At 53.1% G+C, this 25,462-nt stretch overlaps 1 protein-coding gene across 4 annotated transcripts; it reads left to right on the forward strand.

Annotated features, from left to right (window-relative positions):
* Positions 1–25,308, forward strand: CDIP1 (cell death inducing p53 target 1). Of its 4 annotated transcripts, none has more exons than XM_039239251.1 (7): positions 1–85; positions 21,287–21,368; positions 21,817–21,915; positions 22,017–22,172; positions 23,003–23,276; positions 23,378–23,514; positions 24,440–25,308. In XM_039239251.1, the coding sequence occupies exons 3-6, from the start codon at positions 21,831–21,833 to the stop codon at positions 23,487–23,489; spliced, it is 627 nt and encodes a 208-aa protein (XP_039095182.1). In that variant the 5' UTR covers positions 1–85; positions 21,287–21,368; positions 21,817–21,830; the 3' UTR covers positions 23,490–23,514; positions 24,440–25,308. The 4 variants fall into 4 exon arrangements, with proteins under 4 accessions (XP_039095182.1, XP_039095179.1, XP_039095180.1 ...); XM_039239249.1 differs by adding an exon at positions 21,017–21,109 and having other exon boundaries at positions 68–85; positions 23,378–25,308; XM_039239248.1 differs by having other exon boundaries at positions 23,378–25,308.
* Positions 25,309–25,462: the final 154 nt, after the last annotated feature.

Raw genomic sequence — 25,462 nt, forward strand, 5'->3', positions numbered from 1 at the left:
CCGCCTCCTTCTGACAGACGCGCGACGGCGAGCTGCGGAGGTAGCTGTTCCTGCTGCTGCAGACGCAGCGGGTGCCACGGGGTCGGTGAGTCGCCTCGACCGCTGGAAACAGCGTCCCAGGGAGCCCCCTGGGAGCAGGGCTGGACGCGCGCAGCACCGGGGGGGGAGGGGGAATGACCTCGGACCGCGGAGCCCCCAGCCCCCGCCTGCGGCGCCTGCGCGGTGCATGTCGGGCACTGTGGTCACCCCGACCAGGGGAGCGCGTCTCAGGCACACAGACGGACTACATCTCCCAGCGACCTTTGGGCGGGCGGGGGGCGGCGTGCGCGCAAGGCCCCGCGGGGCTGAGGGTCTTGTCCTCCCAGCGACTGGACCCAGGCCTGTTTTCGGCGTTCGCTCGGCCTCGGGCGCCCGGCCTCCCGAGGTAAAGGGTCCCCGGGGACGGCGCAGAGGGAACTGATGCGATCAAGAGCGGCCCTCGGGGTTTTGACGTCGCACCGTCGCTGGGTTGGTCGGCCCCCCGCGGGGCTGCGGTTCCAGCTTTGCCAGGCCCGGGCGGGCGCCGGGGCTCGGTGCCCTGGGGGTTGCCAGCCCGCTTCTCGGGGTCCCGCTCATCATCTCTCCCACATCCCCTGTAGGGAAGGTTGGAGAAATACCGTCTCCGGCTTTCCGCGGCGGCTGTCTCCTCGAGGAAAGGGGGTCGGGAGCAGGGTCCTTGTGACAGAAGCCCCTGCTGAGCTCCTCGGTGACCTTGGCAGGCCCGAGGGGCCCGCGCGCCTCCCCCTCCCGTCCTCGCTTGCCGACGTCTGTAAATCTCCGCGTCCGCTCCGGGCCCGCAAGCGTCTGGGCCGGCAGGGAGTCATTGACCTGGCCTGGCTTTCAGTGTGGCTTCGTGCCGTCGAGGACCTCGGTGTAGTTGAACTCACAGCTTTTTCGAGCCCTGCTCTGGGCACCTGTTCGTGGGTGTGCGTTTCTGTTTTCTTCTGAATGTTCCCAGGAGGCTTCTCAACAGGTGTCAGGTAAGGAGCTAGCGGCTCAGAGTTTCTCCAGTGTGGGTCTGAGATCGTCTGCCTCAGAATCACCAGGGCCTTTGTTAGAAGGGCTGATTCCTGGGGGCCGCTCCCCCCCCCCCGTTTCTGATTCAGCAGTTATGGGATGTGGCTAGGACTGTTTAATAAGCTCCCCAGATAATTCTCAGTCACGTTTGGGGTTGAGAAGCTTTTTCCTAAAGAGAAGAGGATGGAGGTCCTGGGGCACAGCATTTATACCAGGTTTGTACTATCCTGGACCCTGCCTCGGGGCTGGCTGTGTCTGGGCAAGTGTGACCGCTCTCCTTGGCACATTGTTTCTTTCCTCTGGGCTGAGTTAGGAGTTGGGAGGAAGGAAGTATGCCAGCTCTGTCTTGCCCTCAATCCCCGCATTTAATCATGAAGAATTTGAAACATACCTAAAAGTTGAGGGAACTTTACACCGAATGTCCATAGACCACCACATAACGTTTAGAACATTTTATTGGATTTTATCATAGATCTAACCAACAGGCCGTCTTGTTTGTTTACGTGCGTCAAAGTAAGTGGGGACATCAGTCTGTCTCCCTCCCAAATAGTTCAGCATGTATATAACAGAGGCTTAGAATTCTTGCATGTTGTTTTTTAAGTAACTGAAGCCCTGGATTTTGAAGGTTTATCTCTCTGTCTTCCATCCCTAAGGAGCTAAAGGAGTTTGGAGGTTTTTCCATAGGATGGGCCTTTGGAACCAGGAAAGAACTTTACACATGCTCTTACAAAGACTTGAAAACAGTGGGCCATGGCTCTAAAATCACTAAGAGCAGAAACATGGGATGTGGGATGTACAGTAATATGTCAGGGAACACAGTTGTTTTGAGGGGGCACGAATGAAATGTATCCTAATAGATTGCCCCAGCAAGTCCTGCTGGCAGCGGATGATATGTTGTCAGCCTGAATACTGTGTCTCTGCTCTTTACAGTGTAAGCTTGCCTGGTGGGAGCCTGCTAGTTCGGTGCGTTTTCTAAAGTTCCAGGGGAGCAGGGCCGCGTAGCCCAGTTGACAAGCTTTGAGTCCCCTGGGCTGAGGTGCTTTGTTTTGTAGCCACGAACACCACCCCCTAATCCTTTTTAGTTGTCTGAGGCGGGGGGGGGGGGGGGGGGGGGGTGACAAAGAGACAGGTCCTGTGGAAATTTGTTTCCAGTTTCAGAAACACTATTCAGAGGGCATGCACATCTTTTTATTCGTGGAGGACAAAGGGGAATGTGGCGGTTAGAGTCATGGCACCTTGTATTGATGTCTGTGTCCTTACATGAAGGAAAGCGGTCACGCTGGTGAGAAGACAGCATGCAGGGGGAGCTCAGCACATAATGTGGGCCCTCAGTGGGGAGGAGAGAGGAGAGCCAGGCTCACAGGGGAGGAGGGAGGCGAAAGCTTTATTATGCCTACCCAAAGGGACTTGGAAATGGAGTGTACAGAGTGGGAGCGTGCCAGTTTCTAGAACCCCACAGGCGGCTTCCGGCTCCCCATCCCTGCAGTCGGGTTTCTCCCAGGCACCTCTCCCCAGGAGGTGGTAGAGGCTGCATTGCAACTGAGTGCTGCAGAGGAGAGGGCCGCTTGGCCTGGGCCTGTGGCAAAGCCTCTCCCCCAAGAGGGCAGCCCACCCAGAGAGATGCGGGTCTGGTCGCTCTTGAGCCTGCAGATCAAGCGCCTCTCCTGCTCTGTGAGTCATCGGGTTCTGGTGACAATGGTGGGATTCTGGGGCAAATGCTGTCTAGACTAGGCAGACCCTGCTGGAGGCATTTCTGTCACTTCCAAGCTGTGTGACTAGGCATTTGCCCTCCCAGAGCCTCCCTTTCCACATCTGTGATAGATGAAAAGCAACACCCCGGTGAGATAGACCTGTATCTGCTCATGCTGAAAGATTAGTGTCCCCTAATGTTAGACAAAGTAAAACCAGTACAAAACCATGCAGTGCAGGGTAAGGAAGTCCAGTGACATTCTGATTGCTTCCATAAAAGTGGTTGCGATGTTTTTGGTAATGTCAGATCAGTTTTCCAGAGAGCATTTCTCATCATCATTTTGGTGCTCCTAATCCGGGGGTACTGTGAGCCCCTTCGTGTCCTCTTCATGGTCTGGACCCTGAGAGCCCCAGCACCATTGATTCTTACCACATGGAGTTGTCATGGAGGTCTAGTAAAAACTGGGGATGTGTTGGATACATAATGTGCCCAGTAAGTGTTTGTTCAGTCTGAATTCAGATCTATTCCAGTGTCTGTTTTCCCTTGAAGGAGAAATAGAGACCAGAGAAGGCAGAAGGAGGTAGAGTGGGCTGGAGTGATGTCTTGGGGTGGGGTTAGGGGGAGAATTCGAACCATTTGTTCTTCCAGAAGGAAGTGAAACTCCTCACAGTTCTAATCACTCTTAAGAGCAAAGTTCTCACAGGCTGGGAAGGCAGCAGCGAATGCAGCCGTGTTCACGGGAGTGCTCCTTATACCTGCTTTGGGCCCACCCGGCAGCACCCACACCTATGTTCCATCCTTGCAGCATCAGGGAGGCCGCACAGGTCTCCGTCCCAACTGAGGAGTGATTTACTGAAGATCACGAGATACCGGCACAGCAGACTGGAGGGAGCGAGGCTGAGGGGAACCCGGGCTGTCCCGGCCTCATCATGAATAGTGCTCCAGGGCATTGACTGTGACTCTAGAAAGGGGGTCTTCTGGATTTTTGGCCATAAACAAAGTCCCTTTCATCAGGAAGTCAGGGACTCCATCTCTGCCGTGGCTGTGTTCTGCCCCAGTGGCTGTGGGTGGTGGGCGTTTGGGCCAGGAATAGCATAGGAAGCCTGGTTAGGCCAACCCCAATCCTCACCAACTCGCTTATTCAGCATACCCATGCCAGGGGCTTGGCAGGTCTGCAGGGACATGAGTGGGAGAGCTCCCCACTCGTTGCTCTGGTTGGGAGGTGAGTAAAATGTGAAGGGAGTCACAGGGAAGGCAAGGGGTCAGGGGAGGCGTGTGGAGGTTGAGAAGGGGTCTGTGTAAGGTCCTTTGGTAGGGGTGCAGTTTGGTTTGGTTGGAGAAGAGCAGATTGCAGTCTGGGTGGCTACAGGAGAGAGATGTGGAACATGGGGTCAGGTCTAGACTTCTCCCCTTAGGCCTTGACCAGTAGATGAGAAAGTGGATCTCAGACCTTTCTGAACCATGGCATTGGCAGGACTTGCCAGAGCAGGGCCAGAGAAGAGTCTGGAACACCTCTCAGACATCCATCTTGGCGACTGGGGCTACTGCTAATGACATAGGGCCTTCGGGTTGGGGAGGAGCCCCTGCCCAGAGTCAGCCCGGCTGCATTACTCATCCACCCTGTCAGCCAGTATTTGACGTGCTTCCCAGAGCAGTGGAGACACTGGCCCCAGACCCCTGTCCGTGCCCTCTGGGAGCTGCCGGTCCTGCTGGCGAGGCTGAGCCCTTGACCACAGTGTTCTTGTGCTCTCTGCTCGTTGTGACTCAGGTGTCTCAGGCCTGGAATCCCTGCCCTCCATTCTGCACCTGGAGCACCTGCCTGGGTTCTCCTTTGGGTTTTGCTCAGTACCTTTTGCAAATTCTTCCTAAGTGTGAGCTGGCTTGCTCGCTGGATCTGCAGCTGCCTGAGGGCAGGGACCACAAAGTGAGTGACCATCATAGAGCGGCCCATGAAATGTTAGCTGAATTAAGGAGTCAAGAATCTGAGTCTTCAAACAGGTGGTCCTTGAAAGAAGGAAAAGACAAACAGAGTGACAGCCGTGCTGAGTAACAGCGACCCTTCCCAGGCCTGGGAGAGTGTGCACTGCTCCAGGCTGAAAGGCCCCCTCTCACCCCTCCTGCGGTCCTGGACTCTGGGGCATTCTGTGCTGTCTGAGGCTCAGGCCTCATGCATCGCTGCCTGACAAACTGTAATCTTCACCTATTTCTGTGTTCTACCTCCCCCCAGATGTGAGGTCTGTTAAGACAGAGGTCTTTCCCCGTCTTCAGGGCCTAGGTAGTACCTGGCTCATAGGTGTGCTGGGTACTTATGTGTTGAATAAAATCGCATACTGTGTCTGCATTTCAGCTGTCCTATCTTTGTAAGGGCTGGTAAGGTCCTGACGTATAGGGACCATGGTCTGCGTGTGCTCTGGCGCTCCGTGAAGTAGAGGTAACACAGCATCGCATACAGAGTTGAATTCCCAAGGGAACACGCAGTGGCTAGGTTCTCCATTCAGCTGGTAGAGTAGATACCTCATGGTCCACCGGCACTGGAAAGGCCTTGAGTGGTCTGTGAGCTCAGAGGCTTGCAGGAAGTGGGCTCCTGCGGAGGCCGCACACGTGCTCCCACCTTCTGGTCCTCCCGAGCCCTGCCCTCACCGAGGGGAAAGCAGGAGGACTGGTCAGCTCACTTCACTTGTTTCTCTTTCGTCTCTGGGTGCAGTGAAATCCGTGTCAGCTCACATGGTGGAATTCCTGTGTGTGCAGCCCTTTTGGGAGTGTGAGATCCCGCTTGAGCATACTTTCAAGTACGTGTGAGAAGAGAGACCGGGCTGAGACCCGTGCAGCGAATGCACACCAGGCACGAGGCAGGACCCTTCTCTGAGCAGCTGGGCCGTTCGCAGTCCGAGAGCCGGGGGGGGGCGGGTAGATAGGTGCTCCCTTTCCTTGCCCACCGCTGTCTCCAACGCTGCCCCCTGCCTCTGGTGGGTGCCTAGAAAATGTCTGAAGAGTAATCAGTGTCAGCTGAGACTTTGGACTGTGTGATCTCTAATGATATTTCTGGCCTGAAAGGTGGTCTGTAGATGCGTGACTCAGAGAGAGGTATGCATGTGGCCATAAATAAGGCAACCCCAGATGCAGCATGAGCTCCCATTTTCCCAAGGAGAAGATCGAAAACCATTCTTCTGTCCCAAGTGGCATGAGTAAACTCTTTGGATCAGATGTTTGTTGAAAGTGATAGGAATTTAGTTAATCTTCCATATACTATTTCGTGTAACGTAATTACAAAAATATTTTTTTACTGTGTTTTATTTATTTCTGAGAGAGAGAGAGAGAGAGAGAGAGCGCGAGCACGCGCAGGGGAGGGTCAGAGAGAGAGGGAGACACAGAATCTGAAGCAGGCTCCAGACCCCGAGCTAGCTGTCAGTACAGAGCCCAACGCGGGGCTCGAACCCACGAACCGTGAGATCATGCATGACCTGAGCCGAAGTCGGGACGCCCAACCGACTCAGCCACCCAGGCGCCCCATTGTGTAATGTAATTTAAAATACAAAGTAGAGGGCGCCTGGGTGGCTGAGTCGGGTGAGCGTTCCGACTTCGGCTCAGGTCATGCATGATCTCACGGTTCGTGGGTTCGAGCCCCGCGTTGGGCTCTGTACTGACAGCTAGCTCGGGGTCTGGAGCCTGCTTCAGATTCTGTGTCTCCCTCTCTCTCTGACCCTCCCCTGCGCGTGCTCGCGCTCTCTCTCTCTCTCTCTCTCTCTCAGAAATAAATAAAACTTAAAAAAAAATTTTTTTAATAAAAATAAAAAATAAAATATGGATTAGATGTATTCCTCACTCACGTGTCCCAGAGCACTTTTGTTCCCACTCTTCCCTTTCACCTTTGTGGACACCATGTTGTCACGGACTCTGGCCTCACTTGATTGGCACGCTTCCACTGGAGAGCGTGTCCCTGGACTGTTCTGGTTTCTCAAGATTTTTCCATTGGTCCTGCAACATAGCCACATACTGTGTGCTGTTTAGAAGGTTGTCTCTGACAACATCCAACCATTGCAGTGGTCTTTAGAAGAATTACTCATCTGCAACATATCATCTGGTTTTTCACTTTTTTCATTTGTGTCATCCAGGTGACCTCTAGAAGCATGTCACACCAGTGCTGGTGAGGTTGCTGCAACCCCTGTTATGCACCTAGCTGTGCTTTGTTTAAAATAATTCAGAGAGGGGCGCCTGGGTGGCTCAGTCGATTGAGTGTCTAGCTTCGGCTCCAGTCATGATCTCATGGTTTGTGGGTTAGAGCCCCACGTCGGGCTCTATGCTGACAGCTAGCTCAGAACCTGGAGCCTATCTTCGGATTCTGTGTCTCTCTCTTTCTTTCTTTTTTTTTTTTTAATTTATTTCTAGGAGAGAGAGAGAGACAGCGTGAGCAGGGGAGGGTCAGAGAGAGAGGGAGTCACAGACTGAAAAAGGCTCCAGGCTCTGAGCTGGCAGTCAGCACAGAGCCCGACGTGAGGCCCGAACCCACGAACCGCGAGATCATGACCTAAGCGAAAGTCGGACGCTTAACCGACTAAGCCACCCAGGCACCCCTGTGTCTCCCTCTTTCTGACCCTCCCCTGCTCACGCTGTCTCTCTCTCTCTCTCAAAAATAAATAAAACATTTAAAAATAAAATAATTCAGAGAATGCCCTGGAACAGGAAGGATTTAAATGATGTAGAGATACTTCCTCACTGCTCTAGGCGGGGAGACCTGGACAGGACCTGGAGGCAGGTTAAGCTCCCCTCCTGGGCCAGCAACGACACTCTAGTCATTTGTGTCTGAAATAAGATTCTTCCAGCTGGGTGGCTATGACTGTCGTGGCCATGTGGGTTGATTGCACGTAGGGCCTCGTGCTTTTACGTGGATCGGAATGGTATGTCTTGATCTGAGATAACTGATTAAAATGGAGTCAGTCCAAAGACTGCTTTATGTCAGCTCAGTGGAGGCAGAGGTAAGGATTTTTTTTTTTCAGGGCTTCATGGTTGCCTAAGTGATGGTTCTTTAGATTCCTCGTGCTTCTAAAATTAGCTGGCCCTTTAGTTCATAAGCCCTGCCTGTGGGACAGGTGCAGATGACTCGTTTATTTAATGGTGGCTGCAGCTGCAGCTGTTTTCCACCCTCATTCCATCCTTATTCTCTCCTGTTTGTGCTTCCTCCCCTGTGTGCTTCCTCCCCCTCCTCCTGTGTCAAGCTCCCAAGGTCCGTCTGCCTGGGGGGCACCATTGAACGTGGAGGAGATGCTGGACCACAGCTTGGAGGCCTGGCCTACACTCCCAGCACCTGCCCCAGCTGGTGGCCTCGGGCGAGCCCAGTAACCTCACTTGGTTTTGCCAAACCGTCTGTTAGGCTCCTCTTATCTGCCCTCCTCTGCCACGTGACCTGCTGGCCGCCAGGCAGGGTCTCCTAGTGAGAACTCCCTTGGATAGCCTTTATGTTCCAGCCTGCAGGGCTGGGGCCTCAGTTTTCCTGGAGGACGCAAGGTGCTCTCGTCCAGAGGACTGGCTCCTGCCGCCAGACTCTCCCGAGACCAGCGTGAAGACGGCAACACAACCTCTGAGGGGACAACTCGCAAATCGTCAGTCCTCGGATTTGCTTCCTGGAGCGTTGCTTTTCCTGTAGGCAAAATTCAGTACAGTTGGGGGTACCTTTCTGGATTGAGGAGGAATACCTCTTCATTGTAACGATTACAGTGAGCCTTTTGGGGAAGGAACCAATCAAAGGAGCTGCACATCTTAGAAAAACCAGAATCTATACATAAAACTTTATGTGTATTTGTATATAAACAAATGATCCAGAATCTTAATACCCAGAAAAAATAATTCTTCACATTTGGTGTGTAATTTGTATATAAATATATACCTTTAAAGTAGAATCACAGGGCACCTGGGTGACTCAGTCTGTTAAGCATCCGACTTTGGCTCAGGTCATGATCTCACCGGTCATGAGCTTGGGCCCTGCACCGTCAGTGGAATTCTCTGTCAGCCTCTCCCCCTCCTCCTCTGTTCCTCGTGGGATTCTCTCTGTGCCCCTTGCCCACTCGTACCCTCTCTCAAAAAAAAAAACAAAAAACAAAACTGGAGTAGACTCCACACTACGCGTACTGGCTTTACAAGGCAGTATCAAGACAGTCTTTCCACCTCTGAAAAGAATGCGTGTCATGCTTTGGGTGAGAGCAGTTGGGCTGTATGGGTATTCCAGTCGGGTAGCCAGTCCCTTTGGTGGAACACAAGATGTTGATACATACAAACACTTGGCATGTGACTCTTTGCTCACGTGGTCACTTACCTCTAGGACAAGTGCCTTGAAATGGAATTAGTCAAATAAAATGAAGAGGTAGCAAAGTTGTCCTCCAGACAAGTCCTGCTGACCCACTCTGCTGCGGCCCGCGTGCTGCCACTCAGGTCCTCAGAGTGGTTTGCCCAGGCTTTGAGGAAGTCAGCGTGACGTAAAGTGTACAGTTATTACCGTTGTCATCGTCACAGCTCCTGGAGATCTTACTACTTTTTAGTTTAGAACCATTCTTTGAGTCCTGTTTGCCTTTTGATTTTGCTTCTAAGAGTGGAAGCAAATCAGCCTCCTTTATGCTTCACCACACATCTGCGGGGCAGAGGCTGCTGCTGTCGTGTTACAAATGAGGAAACTGGGGGACCAGGCGGCTGGTGTGGGGTCTGGTGCCCGGGCACCCGTAGGTGAGGATTCTGTCCTTTAAGTTCAACCTGGGACTTCAGGGCTCAGACCTCCTCATGAAAGGGCACAGGTGATGGCTCGTGGGGCTGTCAGCTTGGGCTGGTGTACTAGCTACTCGGAGTGGTGATCTTGATCAGGGAGGAGTGTGCAGGCTGGGTGGGATGGGAGAGGCAGATGGGAAAATCAGATCTGCTTTCTGGTCCTTTCCGTGTCTTTAGCTTGTTTTGAATATTTAGAATTCCCACGGCATCAGATAAGCCCATGTTCACGTGTAAAAATACGTGGTTTGCAGCCACCAGCAACCAGCAGTGCTATCTGAGGGAAGGATTGTCTCTCATCCCGCCTCCATCGGTAAGAACAATGGAAATGGGCCACAAGCAGGATTTCCCAGGCCCTCTGGGGCTAGAACTTGGCAGCCCAAGGACCTGCTCAGTGAACCTGTGCAGAGGCAGTGTGAGCTAGAGAAAGCCAAGTCCACGGGAAGTCCATGATGAGAGCTTTTCACTTAGGGACCACTTGTCGACATATCTTCAGCCTAACTACCACTGTACATTTTTTATAAAGCATTTTTTTTAATGTTTTTTTTTTTTTTTTATTCATTTCTAGGAGAGAGAGAGACAGACAGCGTGAACAGGGGAGGGTCAGAGAGAGGGAGTCACAGACTGAAACAGGCTCCAGGTTCTGAGCTGGCAGTCAGCACAGAGCCCGACGCGGGGCTCGAACCCACGAACCGTGAGATCATGACCTAAGCGAAAGTCGGACGCTTAACCGACTAAGCCACCCAGGCGCCCCTATAAAGCATTTTTAATGTTTGCTTATTTTTGAGAGAGAGACAGCATGAGTGGGGGAGGGGCAAAGAGAGGGAGACACAGAATCTGAAGCAGGCTCCAGGCTCTTTGCCGTCAGCACAGAGCCCGATGTGGGGCTTGAACCCACAAACTGTGAGATCATGACCTGAGCTGAAGTTGGATGCTTAACCAACTGAGCCCCCCAGATGCCCCAGCACTGTACATTTTTAATAATACTTGTATTCCCTCCTCATGAATAATCAACTGGAAATTTACCAGTCATAAGCAATTTCTGATGGTAGTATGTTTGAGAATTGCTAGAAAACTAACACTTCTGTTTCTCTTTGATTATTGGAATTCGGTCTGGCTGCATTTCCTAGGAAACCCAAAATAACCAACTTAAAACATGTTTGCTTCTTTCTCACACGGAAGATACAGGAAGTGGTAATCTCAGTGCAGGCATGGTGTCTCTGTGGTTTTTCGGGGCCTGGGTTACCTTCACTTGTCCTTGGTGTGGCTTCCATGCCCAGGGTCACCTCGTGATGGGGCATGGCTGTGGGAGCTGCTCATGCACAATCCAGGCCATGGGGAGGAGGGCGGGGGGGTGCAGGGCCCGTCTCCTGGGCAGGGTGGCGCCCCTTTTAGTTCCTTCTTCACTGCACTGACTCACTGGCCAGAGCGTTAGCCGGGTGGTCACAGCTGACTGTAGGAAAGGCTAGGATTGTCTTAGCTAAGACTCTGTTCTGAATAAAAATGGAGTGCGGTGGTCCAGGTAAGGAAACTGAGGCTCAGAGTGATTCAGTAACTTGTCCAAGGTTGTACAGTCTGTCATGGTGGGCAGGATGCCATTGAACCCTTTGTGCTCAAAACTTTATCGCTGGTTGAGAAAGAAAGTTGACATCTTTGTTCCTGAAAACTGAGTGGGTAGGGATCGGGGCGGGGGGTGGGGGGGTGGACCACTCTGGAGAGTGGGCCGGAAAAGAAGCTGCCACGGTGCTGTTGTGGAGGTACCCTGGGCTTCCTGGCCCTTGATCCTGCCTCTGTGCTCTGGCAGAGCACTCCCTGCGGCCGTGCAGCTGGAACATGGGCTCCAGGCTGGCGCCAGGCCACCCGCAGCAGGTGCAGCCTCTGTCCTTCGTCTGTCACTCACTGTCTAGCCGCTGTCCCCACCCCCTCCTTGGCCTGCTGGTTTCATTAACTCCACCTCCTCCTGGCTTGCTCAGAGAGCCGTTCCCTGACCCCTGGAACCTGCCCCAGTTTTTATGTGCTTTCAAAGTCCCCTGGACTACACTGCACACTTTGTAATTATGTTTGGTGTTTTGGTGTGATTATTTAATGTTTGCCTTACCCCGGGCGATTGTGAGCTTCTGGAAGGCAGGGACGTGCTCTCACTTCCTGCCATGCTACACAATTACGGTTGTGAACAGACAGTTGGTTATTCCCAGAAGAAGCCCTGTCCCACCCTCCAAGGACCTCTGTGCAGTGGCCACCATACAAACCGTTCTTAAGCCCAGCCTGGTGACCTGGGAGAACAGAACAGTGTATGGTGTTGCCCAGGGAGTCTGTGGCCGTCCCTGGCAAGTAAGTCCCCCAGTCAACGACACCTCACATTGGCCTGGCCCTTCCGTGGCTTATCCACATCCATGTCTCAGTTCTCACACAGCCTCCAGGGAGGGTGGGTACGGTTTGGATGATGCACTCGTGTGGGCCAGGCCTGCTGAGAGGGGATTCAGCAGGAGTGGAGAGGGCTCTCTTTCCCCGCTTTCTGGGTGGCTCTCAGACACCCAAGAGGGCGTTTGGCTTGTTTACCCTGGGCCTGCTATGGGCTCTCAGGTAGGTGCCCAGAGTGTCCAGGCCGAGTGCCCTTCCCAGAGGCGTGACTGCCTGTGAAGCTGGGCCCCTTGGGAGCAGCCATCTGGTACCCCGTACCTAGCATCTCTTCAGGAGTCCCACAGAGCAGGTGGCCTCAGCTTGGCTCTGTGATGGAGGAACTCCGCTGGGCTGAGCTACTCAGGTGGGGTTTGGTTCCGAGTCACTCCAGGATCCTGTGGGGAGCACATACCAGGACCCCCACAGTTGTAGGGGCAGGAGCTGAGTGGCTCCGTTTTCCTTCCTGTTGGAAGTTGCTCAGTGAATGATGATGATAGCAGGTGCTGTTGTTCAGTGTTCTGGGCTAGGTCCTGAGTTCCTGCACATGCTGTTTGCCTTAAACCTTGCTCCAGCCCCCCACGGGGCTGTTTACAAACGCTGGGATCAGAGATGCAGTGAACTCACACAGCTGGAAAGGGGTGAGCTGGCTCTGAGCTGGTCACTACTTCCTGGAAAGCCTGCGTGCTGCGGCACGCGTGTCCCTGGGCGGGCCAGGCTTAACAGCACTGACCACTCCGGGTCTCTCTGGCCATGGAACCCCTTGTAGCCTGCGGGGCTCCCCTAGCACAGGGGTACTCGAACAGTGATTTGTGCTGTCTCCTGGAGGCTTTCGGGGGCCTGACAGTCACAACTCCAGCGACGCTAGGTGTGGCCTTGTCCTTCAGCGTGCTGGCTTCACTTTTGCGGTACCACAGCAGTGAGGGCACAACACTGCTCATTATAGTGGCAGTTGTGTTCACCATACCCACATCTCCCACGAAAGAAAGCAGTAAAAATGATTAACTTTATTAAATAATCCTGATCCCCGAGTACACATCCTTTTAACATTCTACATGATGAAATGCGAGTCAAATCAGTGCACACACGAAATATGATAGATGCCCCAGGGAGAAGCACATGTACAGTCTGTTGACTTGTGAGCTGAACTAGCTTTTTCACGGAGCACCATGTTTCTTTAAAAGAACGACTGACGTACAAACCATGGTTAACCAGACTTGGGGATTTAGTGGGCATTTTCTTGAAAGTGAACAGTGAGCCCGGTACTTCAAGGAAAACAACTGCCCTCTGTTTTTAGAATTGTTGCCAGTGATAAATTTGTTCTGCTGCTTATGGCCAATGATAAAATGAACTTTTAAGGGGAAGTTGGAATTTTGGAAAATTTGTATCTGCCACTGTGAGCTTTACAGCTTCCCAATAGTTACAGACTCTTCTGATGAGATTGGAGGTGATATGACGGTGTGATTTGCGATTGGAGGTGATACCGATGGTGTGATTTGTGTGTGGGGAACGTTACGTATCATAAGGTGCGTCAGCGCTGTTAGATCTACGTAATCTCAGTGTTTTCCAGTTGAGCCACGTGTGCCCTTAGAAGCCATGCATGTGTAAAAGAGCCATTCCAAATGCATAGTAAACGGGTGAATTGTAACAGAAGCGTAGGAAAAATTCACTAAGGTTTCAGATTCTATATTGCAGCTAACCTTTAAGAAGCTACCACTTGGGGCGCCTGGGTGGCTTAGTCGGTTAAGCGTCCGACTTTCGCTTGGGTCATGATCTCGCGGTTCGTGGGTTCGAGCCCCGCGTCGGGCTCTGTGCTGGCTGCCAGCTCAGAGCCTGGAGCCTGTTTCAGTCTGTGACTCCCTCTCTCTCTGACCCTCCCCTCCTCACGCTCTCTCTCTCTCTCTCCTAGAAATAAATAAAACATTAAAAAAAAAAAAAAAAAAAAAGAAGCTACCACTTGTCAGGTTTAGCTGTGTACGGGAGAATGTCCACAATTACGGATCTGCAAAGACTATTTGAACGCCCATTCCATTTCCAGATACTTACCTGTGGGACGTACTTCAACCACAACAACATAGCACAGTCGACTGGATGGAGGAGCAGACAGGAGAACCCAGCAGGTTTCTTGTAAGCCAGAAATTAAAAAGGATTCCAAAAATGTCAAACAATGCCAGTTGTCTGATGACAGTTGTTTGGGAAGGTAGTTACTTTAACTATTTATGTTGATGTGTATAATGCTCTTACTGTTTTTTAATGCATTAATAAATACTTTTAAAAAGTCCCCTTTTTCATTTCTACTATGGTAAGTATTGGTAGATATAACCCACAAAAACAACCTGTTTAGAGTCCTCAGTAATGGAGTGTGAAGGAGCCCGTAGACTCAGAACATTAGACAACTGCCCTCGCAGGCGCCTGGGAGACTGATGCCATAAAGTCCTCCTTCTAGGTGCTGTCCTCCACCTGCGTCTCTGCGCCCCTGCGCCCCTCCTGGGTCCTCCAAGAGCACCTTCTCGTGCACAGATGGGTCTTCGCACCAAGCAGTCTGTCCCTACCCTGGGTCGCCTGGGGGCAGGGCTGGGTAGCCCCTGGCAGTGTTCCGTGTGCGGGACAGTTCAGGTCTGCAGGAGTGCGTCCTGCCGGCCTGGGCCCAGTCCGCCCAGCTCCCCTGGGAAGCCCGCCTGGGCTGCCTTAGGCTGCTGCCGGATGGCCGAGCTTTGGATCAGCAGCAGCTTCTGCAGGGAAGGTTGAATAGTTGGGAGCAGAACAGAGCTCAGAGGCATTTCCCAAGACCTCTAGGTCTTGTGATGTGCGAGGACAGAGGAAAGCAGCTGAAATCCATGCGCCAGAAGGTGGATGCCTCCTCTGTGTCATGAGGGACCAAAGCTGCCCATCGCTGCTCTGTCCTAAAATTGTGTTCTTTTCAAGATTTTAGTTATGCAAATACACATACCTCTTTGTTTAATGTGTGTGTGTACACACGCATGTAATGAAAGAAAGCCTCACCTCTCTTGACTGTGGCTGCCAAACTTCAACCCCAGAGACGATGACCTTGGTCTGGGTGTTTCTTCTCTGTCTCTTTGATTTTATAACAGTGCACACACACAGACAGATAGCTACACCTGGGTGGGTTTTGCTTTTGGGGGATGTAATTATAATTCCCATGCCATCCAATCCACCCTTATAAAGTGCAGTCTGGAGTGCCTGGATGGCTCAGTAGGTTGAGCGCCCATCTCTTGACTTCAGCTCAGATCATAATCCCAGGATTGTGGGGTCGCATCCCAAGCACGGAACCTGCGTAAGATGTGCACTCTCGCTCTCCCCTCCTCTCCCCTCCCCTCCTCCAGCCCTCTCCTCTCCCCCAATTGCGAGGTCCCTCTAAAATAAAGTGTACAATTCAGTGGCTAAAGCCACGTATGTTTGGAGAGCTGTGCCGCCTTCACCATGGTCTGATTCCACAGCTTTATCGTTCCCCCCAGCAGTCGTGTGTTTTGACCCTAAAGGGCTCTGGTCCCCTGCCAGGTGAGTCTGGCAGGTACTAGGCACGTGTCGTCATCACTGTTCATGCAGCTTGGTCCTGAGGCAGGGTTTCTAGTCCCAGGAAGACCAAGACTCACAGAGGCTCACTCAGGGCCACCCGCTTCAAGGCCAGGGCTGACTCCAGACCTCCACTGTCTCCGTGTGTGCCCTGATTTCCTGTTAACCAGTGACTGACATGAGGCAAATCCTTGCCGTGCTGTGACTGCGAGAAAGGGGTGGGGTCTTGGATCCTTGCCTTCCTCACCCCACATTGGAACTGTGTCCTGTCCTCGGAGCTAGCCCATTCCTCAGTAGCTGCTTAGAGTATTGTGCTGGATGCAGATGGGGCCTGGGATTGGTGGGGTGGGAGTAGGGATGAGGCAGTAAGACCATTTTGCTTGGTTTCGTGGCCCCATAGCCTAAAGCCCGTAGTGGGCATCTCAGGACATTATTTCCTTCCTCACAGCGGGGGAAGCCCTCACCTGGCCCCTCCAGCTCATCAGAGAAGAAGCAAGAGCCTCTCCATGGGTGCAAGGCCTGGTTACTCTCTGTGGCGTGGCTGATGGTGGAGCCCACCTTGGGGTGCAGGGCAGAAATTTCTGTTCTGCAGTGGGCCTGTGCTGAGTCCCGAGAGGGACAGTCTCCAGTGGCTGCTGGTCCAGCAAGTGGCACTCAGGACTCCATGGGGCTAAGGAGGGAAGCTGTGGGTGGCTTTGCAGAAGGGCCTGGCTCTGTGCCCAGGAGATCTGTGTCCTTCCCCCAGAAGCCTTAGCACCTGCTGCCCTTGTGAAAGTGAGGTCATGGCAGGGACAGGCAGGCCGTGGGTCCACAGACAGACGTGGAGTTGGCTTTCATCTCATTTTAGGGTGACTTGAATGATTCCATTCTACATGGAACCACAGTGGGTCCTAGGCTATGTTGATCGTGGGTGTGGGGGCCAGAGTGGGCCTCACATGGCTCCATCCTGTCTCTCAGTGGGCCAGGAGCATGTGCAGGCCTGCCTGTGCGTCTCTCTTGCCAGAGACCACTCAGGACCTCTCTCCTGGGCATATCGCCCCCCGGCCTCTGGGGCCCTCCTGAACCTGTCCTCAGCTCCTCAGGGCCTTACCGGCCCAAGGCAGGCCATGGCCCTTGCTGTTCGGAGCGGTTTCTTGCTGATCTCAGGGAAGTGAGTCTGTGCTAAGAATTACAGTGGACAGCGTGGGGAGGCTGCGGGCGCAGGGTATGTATCAGAGTCCACAGCACCTTCCCGGGAGTCTTGAGCCCTCTAATTCATGAGCCACCTGGCCCACGCTGCCACCCTCGCCCGGCAAAGGTCAGTACCATTCCTTCCAGGCCAGCCTCATCCTGAAAGTGCAGTCACAGGGACACTGATCTCCTCTGTCACTTTACCCTTGACGCTCCTGTGACCAGGTGCCAACCAGTAACCTAACCTCCGCTCTGCACACATTTCCAGATCCTGCTTAGTTTCAGCCTCTGGAAACCAAGGTCAGTGGCTTGTAAAGCAGGAGCTATGGGGCTGGGGCAGCGGCACATCGCTGTCATCCAGGACTAAGTGGGGAATCCCTCCATGTCCCCAGAGCTGCACTGGAAAACAGGGAAACAGGAACTAAAGGCCTCATTTAAGAATTGTCCTTGTTGGGGGGCACCTGGGTGGCTCAGTTGATCAAGTGTCTGACGCTTGGTTTCAGCTCAGGTCATGATCTCACAGTTTGTGGTATCAAGCCCCGCATCTGGCTCCAATGCTGACAGCACACAACTTGTTTGGGATCCCCTCTTCCTCTCTGCCCCTTCCCCATTCACTCACTCTGTCTCTCAAATAAACTTAACAACAAAAAAGAATTGTCCTTCTTGTGTGATGTGCTTTGGCTCACAGAGGGCACCTCTGCTCCCATTGTGGGGTGGAGCCTGAGCTGCGATGGCCTGGCTGCCCCGTCTCTGTGCCCTCACACCTGTGTGCCACTTGGGGTCAGCGCCTCGTTGACTGGCCAGCTGCGGCGTGGGCGGCTGGGTCTCTAGTTTTGAGAACCAGCACTGGCGATACCTTTTCATCCACAGAATCCAGGGGGTGAGAGGGCCATACAGTGTGAAGTCCTCTGGGCCCTCAGTTGGACAGGCTTTCAGGCACTTGTTTTTTCAGTTTGTATCTGTAAGACCAGACTGGGAGACTGAGAGGAGTGTCCTGGGTTTCCGGGGCTACATGTTGACTTCACTGAGCTCCCAGGACCCCAGGCCTCCCACTCTTGGGAACTGCAAACCGGCGGGGGCAGGGTCTGGCGGCCCCTTCCCTAGCCTCTGGTGATCTGTGCTCCAGCCAGGGTGTGATCTCAAATTACACATTTGCATTTGTAGCTTAATTTGAGCAGTGTGCATTTTTATTGAAAAACTGTTTTGCTTTTGGACGTGTGGGATTTTTTTTTTTTTAAGATCATAGCAGTCTTACAGTTATTATTACACCTCAAATGATGCAGTTTTGTGGCATGCACATTGGTTTTATATTGGGAGGTGATGGGGAGTAGAGACTGAATAACAGAAAAGTTCATGATCTGTTTTTCAGAAACCTATTTCCAGACCAAAGGGGCCCATCCCCCGTCTCTGCCACAGGTCAAAGTTCCAAAGGCAGCTGGAGGATGGTTCGGATGGAGAGGAGAGGGGAGACAGGGGAGCAGCAGAGCCCTGCTGTGCTAAGAAGGTGCAGAGACAGGTGGTGGTAGTCTCTGGCCGGAGTGGAAGCGTCCGTGTGCACACTCCAGGCATCCGAGTGGCTGGCAGCTGTGGCTCCTATAGGAACAGGTCCGCTCAGAGTTGGGTGGGCACCAAGGGAGGGCTTTGCCCTGTGTGGCGGGCTCATGCCATCATTATGATGGTGGAATTCCGGAAGCAGAATCTTGTGCTCTAGGAAACCATGGAATTAGATCTGGTGATGATGGTGAAAAGGCCGGCCACGCTTGTGTCTTCAGAGGTGGCCTAAGGGCGCATGTGGCCCCGGGACATGGCAGTGTCTGGAGGACCCAGGCTGGTTCCTCTCTCCTAGCACCCAAGAAGACAGTGGTGCCACCTCAGAGGCATCCCAGATGGTTGTAGGATAGGAGTTTACGGCAGGTGCTGGACCATATTCAGAGACTCTGTGTAATAGTTTTCTGCGGATGCAAGTCAAGCCTCTTAAGGAAAGGTGCCTTTTACTGCCATCGGGAAGGCGCTGGGTGGGCTGATAGGGATCCCCAGGCCCAGCACACACATTCCAGTCCTGCCTGGAAGCAGAAATCATGGGATCCCTTTTAGAGTCTCTGTGGCTTCCCTTTCTTGACTGTGCAGTATTGAAATTCACTTGCAGGCAGGGTTGGGTGGTGGGAGAGTCGTGCCAGGGTCTTAGCTCCACTCTACCTCTTCTATGCCACGTGACCTTGGTTAAGTCCCATCTTTTCTTGGTTTCCATGTCTTCAAAGGATTATTATAATTTGCAACTTAAAAGAACAGGTCATAATATGTAAACACTTGGGAAATGTTCTGCTTCATAGTGGTCAAAGAAGTAAATAACCCAGTGTCATTTTTAACATTACAAATTGGGCAATTAACAGTAGTATCCAAAGTTTGTACTGTAAATTATCATCATCTTTCCCAAAAAGCACAATATGGCCATTACCCTATGACCTAAGAATTTCACTTCTGGCAGGTTAGACTGAAGGAAATAACCCAAAAAAGGAAAAAACATTAGCCAAACGTTTTCTCTGGTTGTTTGCTTTGTTTTTCTGAAAGTAACAAGAAGCCTTGCAGATGCTTTAATAAGGGTTGGTCAAGTAAACCATGAAGGGACCATCTTAGGGAATATTAAAATTGTTGGTCATGGTGTCTTGTAAGATGGAGAAAATACATGTGACGTGTTAAAACTGTCACACCAGCAACTATATAAAAACATAGGTGACTGTACATACAGACTGGCAGGTAATGTAGAGAGACTGGCTGCATGAGATAAGCTCTCTAGAACTGTGAGATCATGACTTGAGCCTAAATCCAGAGTCAGATGCTTAACCAACTGAGCTACCCAGGTGACCCAATTCACTGGTTTTTAATATATTTTGCAACCATCATTACTACCAGTAATGACTTCCAAAAGGAAACTCCATGTTCATCAGTCTCTGTCCACCTCCACGTCCTGAGCCCTGACAACCATGAATACAGTTCTTGTTTCTGGATTGGTCCGTTCTGGACTTCTCATATAAGGAATCCCACCATGTGTAATGGTGTGTATCTGGTCTCTTTCACTGAGCATCCTGTTTCCCAGGCCCATCCAGGCTGTAGCATTCCCCTGTGAGTGCACATCAGCACGTCTACAGTTCAGCTATCCGTGTTTCAGTGGTTGGGTGCTCTCAGTTGTGTATACTTTTTGGCTACTATGAATAATGCTGCTGTGAACATTTGTGTACAAGTTTCTGTGTGATTTCCCATTCTCTTGAATATACACACCTGGGAGGGGAATCACCTGGGTCCGGTGGTAACTGTTACTAGCAACCAGACGGTGTAAAGCGGCTGTGTTTTTGTGTGCCCCCCGCGCCCGGCAGTGTGTGGGGATTCCAGTTTCTCTACATTAATACTTGTTAATTTCTCGTAGTAACAATGGTACCTCACTGTAGTTTACAATTCCTTTTGGCTAACAGCGTTTGGTTTCTCACGTGCTTATTGAGCATTTGTTTTTATCTTTGGAGAAATGTGTATTCAGATCCTTTGCCGTTTTTTAATTGGGTTGTCTTTTTGTTAATGAGTTAGAGTTCTTTATATAGATATTCTAAATACAAGTTCTCTAGCAGGTAGAGGATATGTAAAAATCCCCTGTGCCCTGTGCTGTCTCTCCACTTTTTTTTTTATTTAATTTTTTAATGTTTTATTTATTTCTAGGAGAGAGAGAGGGAGAGACAGCGTGAGCAGGGGAGGGTCAGAGAGAGGGAGACACAGACTCTGAAACGGGCTCCAGGCTCTGAGCTGGCAGTCAACACAGAGCCCGACGCGGGGCTCGAACCCACGAACCGCGAGATCATGACCTAAGCGAAAGTCGGACGCTTAACCGACTAAGCCACCCAGGCGCCCCTCTCCACTTTTTTGGTGGTGCCCTTTGAAGTCCCAAGTTTTTAATGTTACTGACATTGATTTTATCTCTTTTCCTTTTGTTGCTTGGATTTGGTATCTCAGGCCCTGCCACTGATGTGTGAGATTTAATCAGCTTCCTGACTCCAGGCTCCCTCTGCCCCGGCAGTGTTGTCTGGGGCCCTTCATCCGCAAGTGGCTCTGGACTTCACTGGCGGGGCTTAGGATGGAGCTGTTTTTACTGCATGTCTCTTTGTCCTGTTTAGAGTTAGTTCCTATTATTTTTATTTCACTTAAAAAAAAAAATTGAGCCCCATTCCCAAAATGCTACTAATTTCTAGCCTTCTATGCTGGGCACAGTGAAAAGGATGGGCCTTGCTGAAGGAGACAGGATGCGGTCCCAGGGCAGGAAGGCCCTAGGTTTCCCGTTTCTCCCCAGGGGCCAGCAGCCAGGTGTTCAGGAAGCCCTGGGAGGTAAAGAAATGAGGGAAATGTTTCACTCTGCACTTTCCTTCCCACCCTGTTCTCAAGAAACACGAGGGCCTCCGCCTGGCGTGCACAGCGGCTGTGAGAGCTGGGGAGTAGGGAGGCTCCTGTTCCCATTTCTTCGTGCAGTGGGTGCAGGTCTGTGGGGGCCAGTCTGCACCTGGTGGGGAGGGGACTTGGGATGGCAGCTGAGAGGAAGGGGAGCTGAGGCGGTGGGCAGGTGGGAGGGTGCTGTGCTGGGATGGGGGGCCGAACCAGCCGAACTGGGGAGGGAGTGTGGCTGAGGCTCTGCCTGCCTGTTCTCCCCCTGAACAGCTCCCCAGAGCCCTGCGTGTGTGCGCCTCTGGCAGTGGAAGGAGCCTGTCCTGCTTCCCCTTCTGAGTACCTGGGACTCGAGGTAACAAGCCTTCCAGATCCTCTCCCACAAGCAAGCCACAGTGCTCTGGCACGGAGGCAGCCTGCTCCCCTGGGGGAGGGAGGGAGGGTCTGCCTCACCGGGTTCTGGCCTGGATGCAGGGGGCATGGGTGATGGCGCAGGATGGTGGCTTTGGGGCTAGCATATCCTTGGCAATGGTGGGGCATCTCCCGGGCTTAGAGGGAGCCCAGTGACTCCAAATCCCTCTCTTGAAGGAATTGGTCCTAGTCCACAAGTCCTGTTCCCACTCAGAGCACAGAGATTTATGTGGAGAAGTAAAAGTAACTTCAGCTGCAAGGGCAAGCAGGCCTGTGGGAGCAGTCACGGGAGGCTGTGTGCTTGGGCTCTGAGGTCGGTCACAGGCTGGTGCCCGACTGGCATGCAGAGGCTGGGAATTTAGTTCACATCCGGCTTTTTACTCCATGTCCAGGAGAAGCAGCAGAGATGCCCAATGAGCCGCCCCCTCCTTATCCTGGAAGCCCCACGGCCCCCCTTCTGGAGGAGAAGAGCGGAGCCCCGCCTACCCCAGGTAGGGCTCCGCGCTCCGGATGGTCTGGGCTCCTAAAGGCTGGTGCTGGACTCTGCAGCCGCTGCCCTCTGAACTTCCTCTCCCTGCCCTTCTCTGTCCAGGCCGTACCTCCCCAGCTGTGATGCAGCCCCCACCAGGCATGTCAGTGCCCCCAGCAGACATTGGTCCTCCACCCTATGAGCCACCAGGTCACCCGATGCCTCAGCCCGGCTTCATTCCCCCGCACATGAATGCAGACGGCACCTACATGCCTCCGGGTAAGGATGACTGGGGGGCACGGGGTCTGCCCTGGCTGTGCACCCAGTGTGTTATCTGGGCTGCCGTCCAGCCTTTGGTGCAGTGTGTTCTCTAGTGAGAGGGGGGCTGCCCCTGGGTGCGGGCGGGGGGGTGGTAGAGACACACGTGTCCTAGAGCAAGGCGCGGCTATGGAGGTACTGTGGGCAAGCAGCGTGAGCCCTGGGCCCTGCTCGGGGGGATGGGTAGGGCTAGCTCCTGGGAAGGCCCCTCAGGCGCAGTGAGAGGTACCGACTCGTGGGTGCTGCAGGGGCCTCTCCCTGACAAGGTCTGGAGTCCATAGTGGAGGCCTGAGCTCCTGCTCACCCAGCAGTTCTCCAGAAGGACTTCTCAGGCCAGAGAAAGTCCCAGGGCTCTTGCACAGGCGGCCCCAGGTTAGGGGGGTCCGGTCCCAAGTATTTCATGCAGGATCTGCTGCTGGTGGGAAGGAGAGCCCTGTGTGCAGGAGAGGGGCTGGGCTGGTGTGCGGCAAGGCTTTCCCTCCTGCGAGCGAGGCACAGCGCCCGGTCCTCTGTGTGCCAGAAGCAGGGAGCAAACACATGAGGCGGAGACCGAGGACATCAGGCCTCCTCCCAGCTCTGCCATGTCTGACTGGACCAAGTAGCTGCTCTGTCCTGGTGCTCACAGGCTCGGGACCAGGAAGGGCTGGGAGAATGTGGTGGTCACCTTGGCCCAGGGCCTGGTCCCTGAGGCCTCATTTTGTGTCCTGGGGACCTTGGGGCTTTGTGCTTACCTCTCACGTGGGGCAGGTGGCAAGCCAGTGACGTCTTTGTTGTTTTCTGTGCTGTTCCAGGTTTCTACCCTCCTCCAGGCCCCCACCCACCCATGGGCTACTATCCACCAGGGCCCTATCCACCGGGGCCCTACCCTGGCCCAGGGGGCCACACTGCTACAGTCCTAGTTCCTTCCGGGGCCGCCACCACGGTGACGGTGCTGCAGGGAGAGATCTTTGAAGGTGCGCCTGTACAGACAGTGTGTCCCCACTGCCAGCAGGCCATCACCACCAAGATCTCCTATGAGATTGGCCTGATGAACTTTGTGCTGGGCTTCTTCTGCTGCTTCATGGGGTAGGTCATGTGGGTGCTTGGTGGGGGAGGGGCTGGAGTAGGTCTGGGTGCCCTGAGTGACTTGTCCTCCAACCTCTCCGCCTTCCCGGTCTCTGATTCAGGTGTGATCTGGGCTGCTGCTTGATCCCTTGCCTCATCAACGATTTCAAGGACGTGACGCACACATGCCCCAGCTGCAAAGCCTACATCTACACGTACAAGCGCCTGTGCTAACGGAGCCGGGACTGGACTCCCTGCTGTCAGTCTGGCTCCCTGTGCTTTTATTCCCCTTGCTCAGTGGCTCGCTTCCCTGCTCCCACTTGGGGATGGAAGCCGTTCCAACCGGTCCCCTGGAAGTCCTGTCCTTTTCGGCTTGCCCTTCCCTGAGCATCTGACTCTTTGGCAAAAATTCTGTTGGATTTAAGGCCAAGAGTCAGCGAGTGGCAGGGGGATGGCACTGAGCCGTGTTTTGCTTGGTGTTTGTGACGAGGAAGATAAACTGGGAAGGGTTTCCTCGCACGGTCTCCCTGCTGGGGTCTCATTCCTCCATTTCTGTACAAAGTATGGATTTGGTCCTGACTCTCCCTGGGACCAAAAGCAGCCAGAGCAGAACTGGGGCCAGCACTGGGGCTATAACTGTAGCCACAATTATTTCTCATCTGCTGGGCCACGAGTGGGGGAGTGGACTCAAGCAGGACAGGGTCATAAAGCCTGGCTCTGTTTCTGGGGTGCCAGAGGTGGTCACGAGAATTAGACGGAATGACTCTGGCCCTCAGAACTCTTACCATCTTGTCCAAATGCCCAGGAGTCACCTGGGGTAAGGTAGGGAGGTCAGCACACCTGCAGGTCACTTACAGGGTAAATGGTTAGGCCCTGGCTTGCCAAGAAGGGACTTGCCTCTGGCCCCTCCCCAGCTCCCTTTCTGGCTACCCCTCCACACACCCTTGTCTTTGCTAAGGCCAGAAGGAATGCCCTGGAGCCTAGCCCATCTGCCTATCCCATGTCCTTGCTGTGTGTGGGCAAGACCTTTGCCCAGTAGCTGGTACAGCCCAGCCAGGACTGGAGAGGACGGGGGCCTCCTTGCAAGCACACTCCGATCTGCAGTGGTTCTCCACGGATCCTCTTCCCAGTGAATGCTGGGCCTTGTCCTGGCTGACTCGCTGTCACTGTGCTTGTTTTAACAGCAGGTACTACGGCAGGAGCAGCTGTGGCACTGGATGGGGACAGGCTGGGGACGAGGAAGGAGCAGCCACATGTGGCGAAAGTGCCCTGGTGGACACCTGCCCTGGGCCTGAGCCCACACTGTATTTCCTGGTTTGTCTTGTAAACTTGCTCACGTGGACCGCTGTACCCACCGCCCCTCTCCTCGTCTCGCACTGCCACTGCATGGCCTCCCGTCACTGTGAATCATGGCTGCTCTCAGTCTGTAGTTTCTCATTAAATTGGCCCTTTAACTCCCCTGCCCTGGGCATCTGCTCTCTCGCCTGGCTTCCTTCTTCAAGGGAAAGAGGGTGGGGCTAGAAGTGGTCAAAGGGCAGGGGCTTGAGTCCTCAGGGTCTTAGTGCTTATAGTTAATTGACTGCCCAGAGAGGACACTGAGCCACACCAGAATGCAGTGTGGACGTGGGATTCTAGCTGTGACCAGGCTGGGGTAGGACTCCACTTCACTGCACTGTAGGGTCACCTTACTGTCTGATCCTGATCTCACCCGTCTCCACACTGTGGCATCTGCCCGCACAGTCTGCAGGCTAGAGTCCTGTGGCTTGGGCTCAGGGTCATCCCACTTTGCAGGCAAACGCCCTTGCTCCCTGAAGCAAGACAGAGCAAGCCACTGGTGCCGAGGCTTCGGTATGAAGGCTAATGGGAAGCAGGCAATCTGCCCCCAGGTTTTGAGCCAGCTCCTTCCCTACCCATCAGCTGTGAAAGTGGGTTGGTCAGTAGTTGAAGACAAAGTTTTCCCACCATTTAATCCTTTTTTGAATAAAACTTTTACAGATCCTGAATATATAAAACAGGAAACAGATTCCTATCAATAAAAATATTTAAGTTCACATTTGTATTTTAGACCATGAATTGTTATATAATGCTTTTTATACTATTTATAAACAAATTATCTCAAACTATAGGAAACCTCCAAAGCACTTCCGAGAGAAAATCACAAGAGCAGATGATAGATTTGTGAGACACAGTGACTTTGCTCGGGCAAA

Source organism: Hyaena hyaena, unplaced genomic scaffold (genome assembly GCF_003009895.1).
Source record: "Hyaena hyaena isolate Hyena2069 unplaced genomic scaffold, ASM300989v1 scaffold_155, whole genome shotgun sequence".
Taxonomy (NCBI): Eukaryota; Metazoa; Chordata; class Mammalia; order Carnivora; family Hyaenidae; genus Hyaena; species Hyaena hyaena.

What these genes read in the sequence shown, in the direction of transcription:
- CDIP1 (XM_039239248.1), top strand. Translation starts at nt 21,831, where the DNA reads ATGCCCAATGAGCCGCCCCCTCCTTATCCTGGAAGCCCCACGGCCCCC. An exon ending in CGGAGCCCCGCCTACCCCAG is followed by an intron (nt 21,916 to 22,016) that starts GTAGGGCTCCGC and finishes TTCTCTGTCCAG; the next exon opens with GCCGTACCTCCCCAGCTGTG. An exon ending in TTCTTCTGCTGCTTCATGGG is followed by an intron (nt 23,277 to 23,377) that starts GTAGGTCATGTG and finishes TCTCTGATTCAG; the next exon opens with GTGTGATCTGGGCTGCTGCT.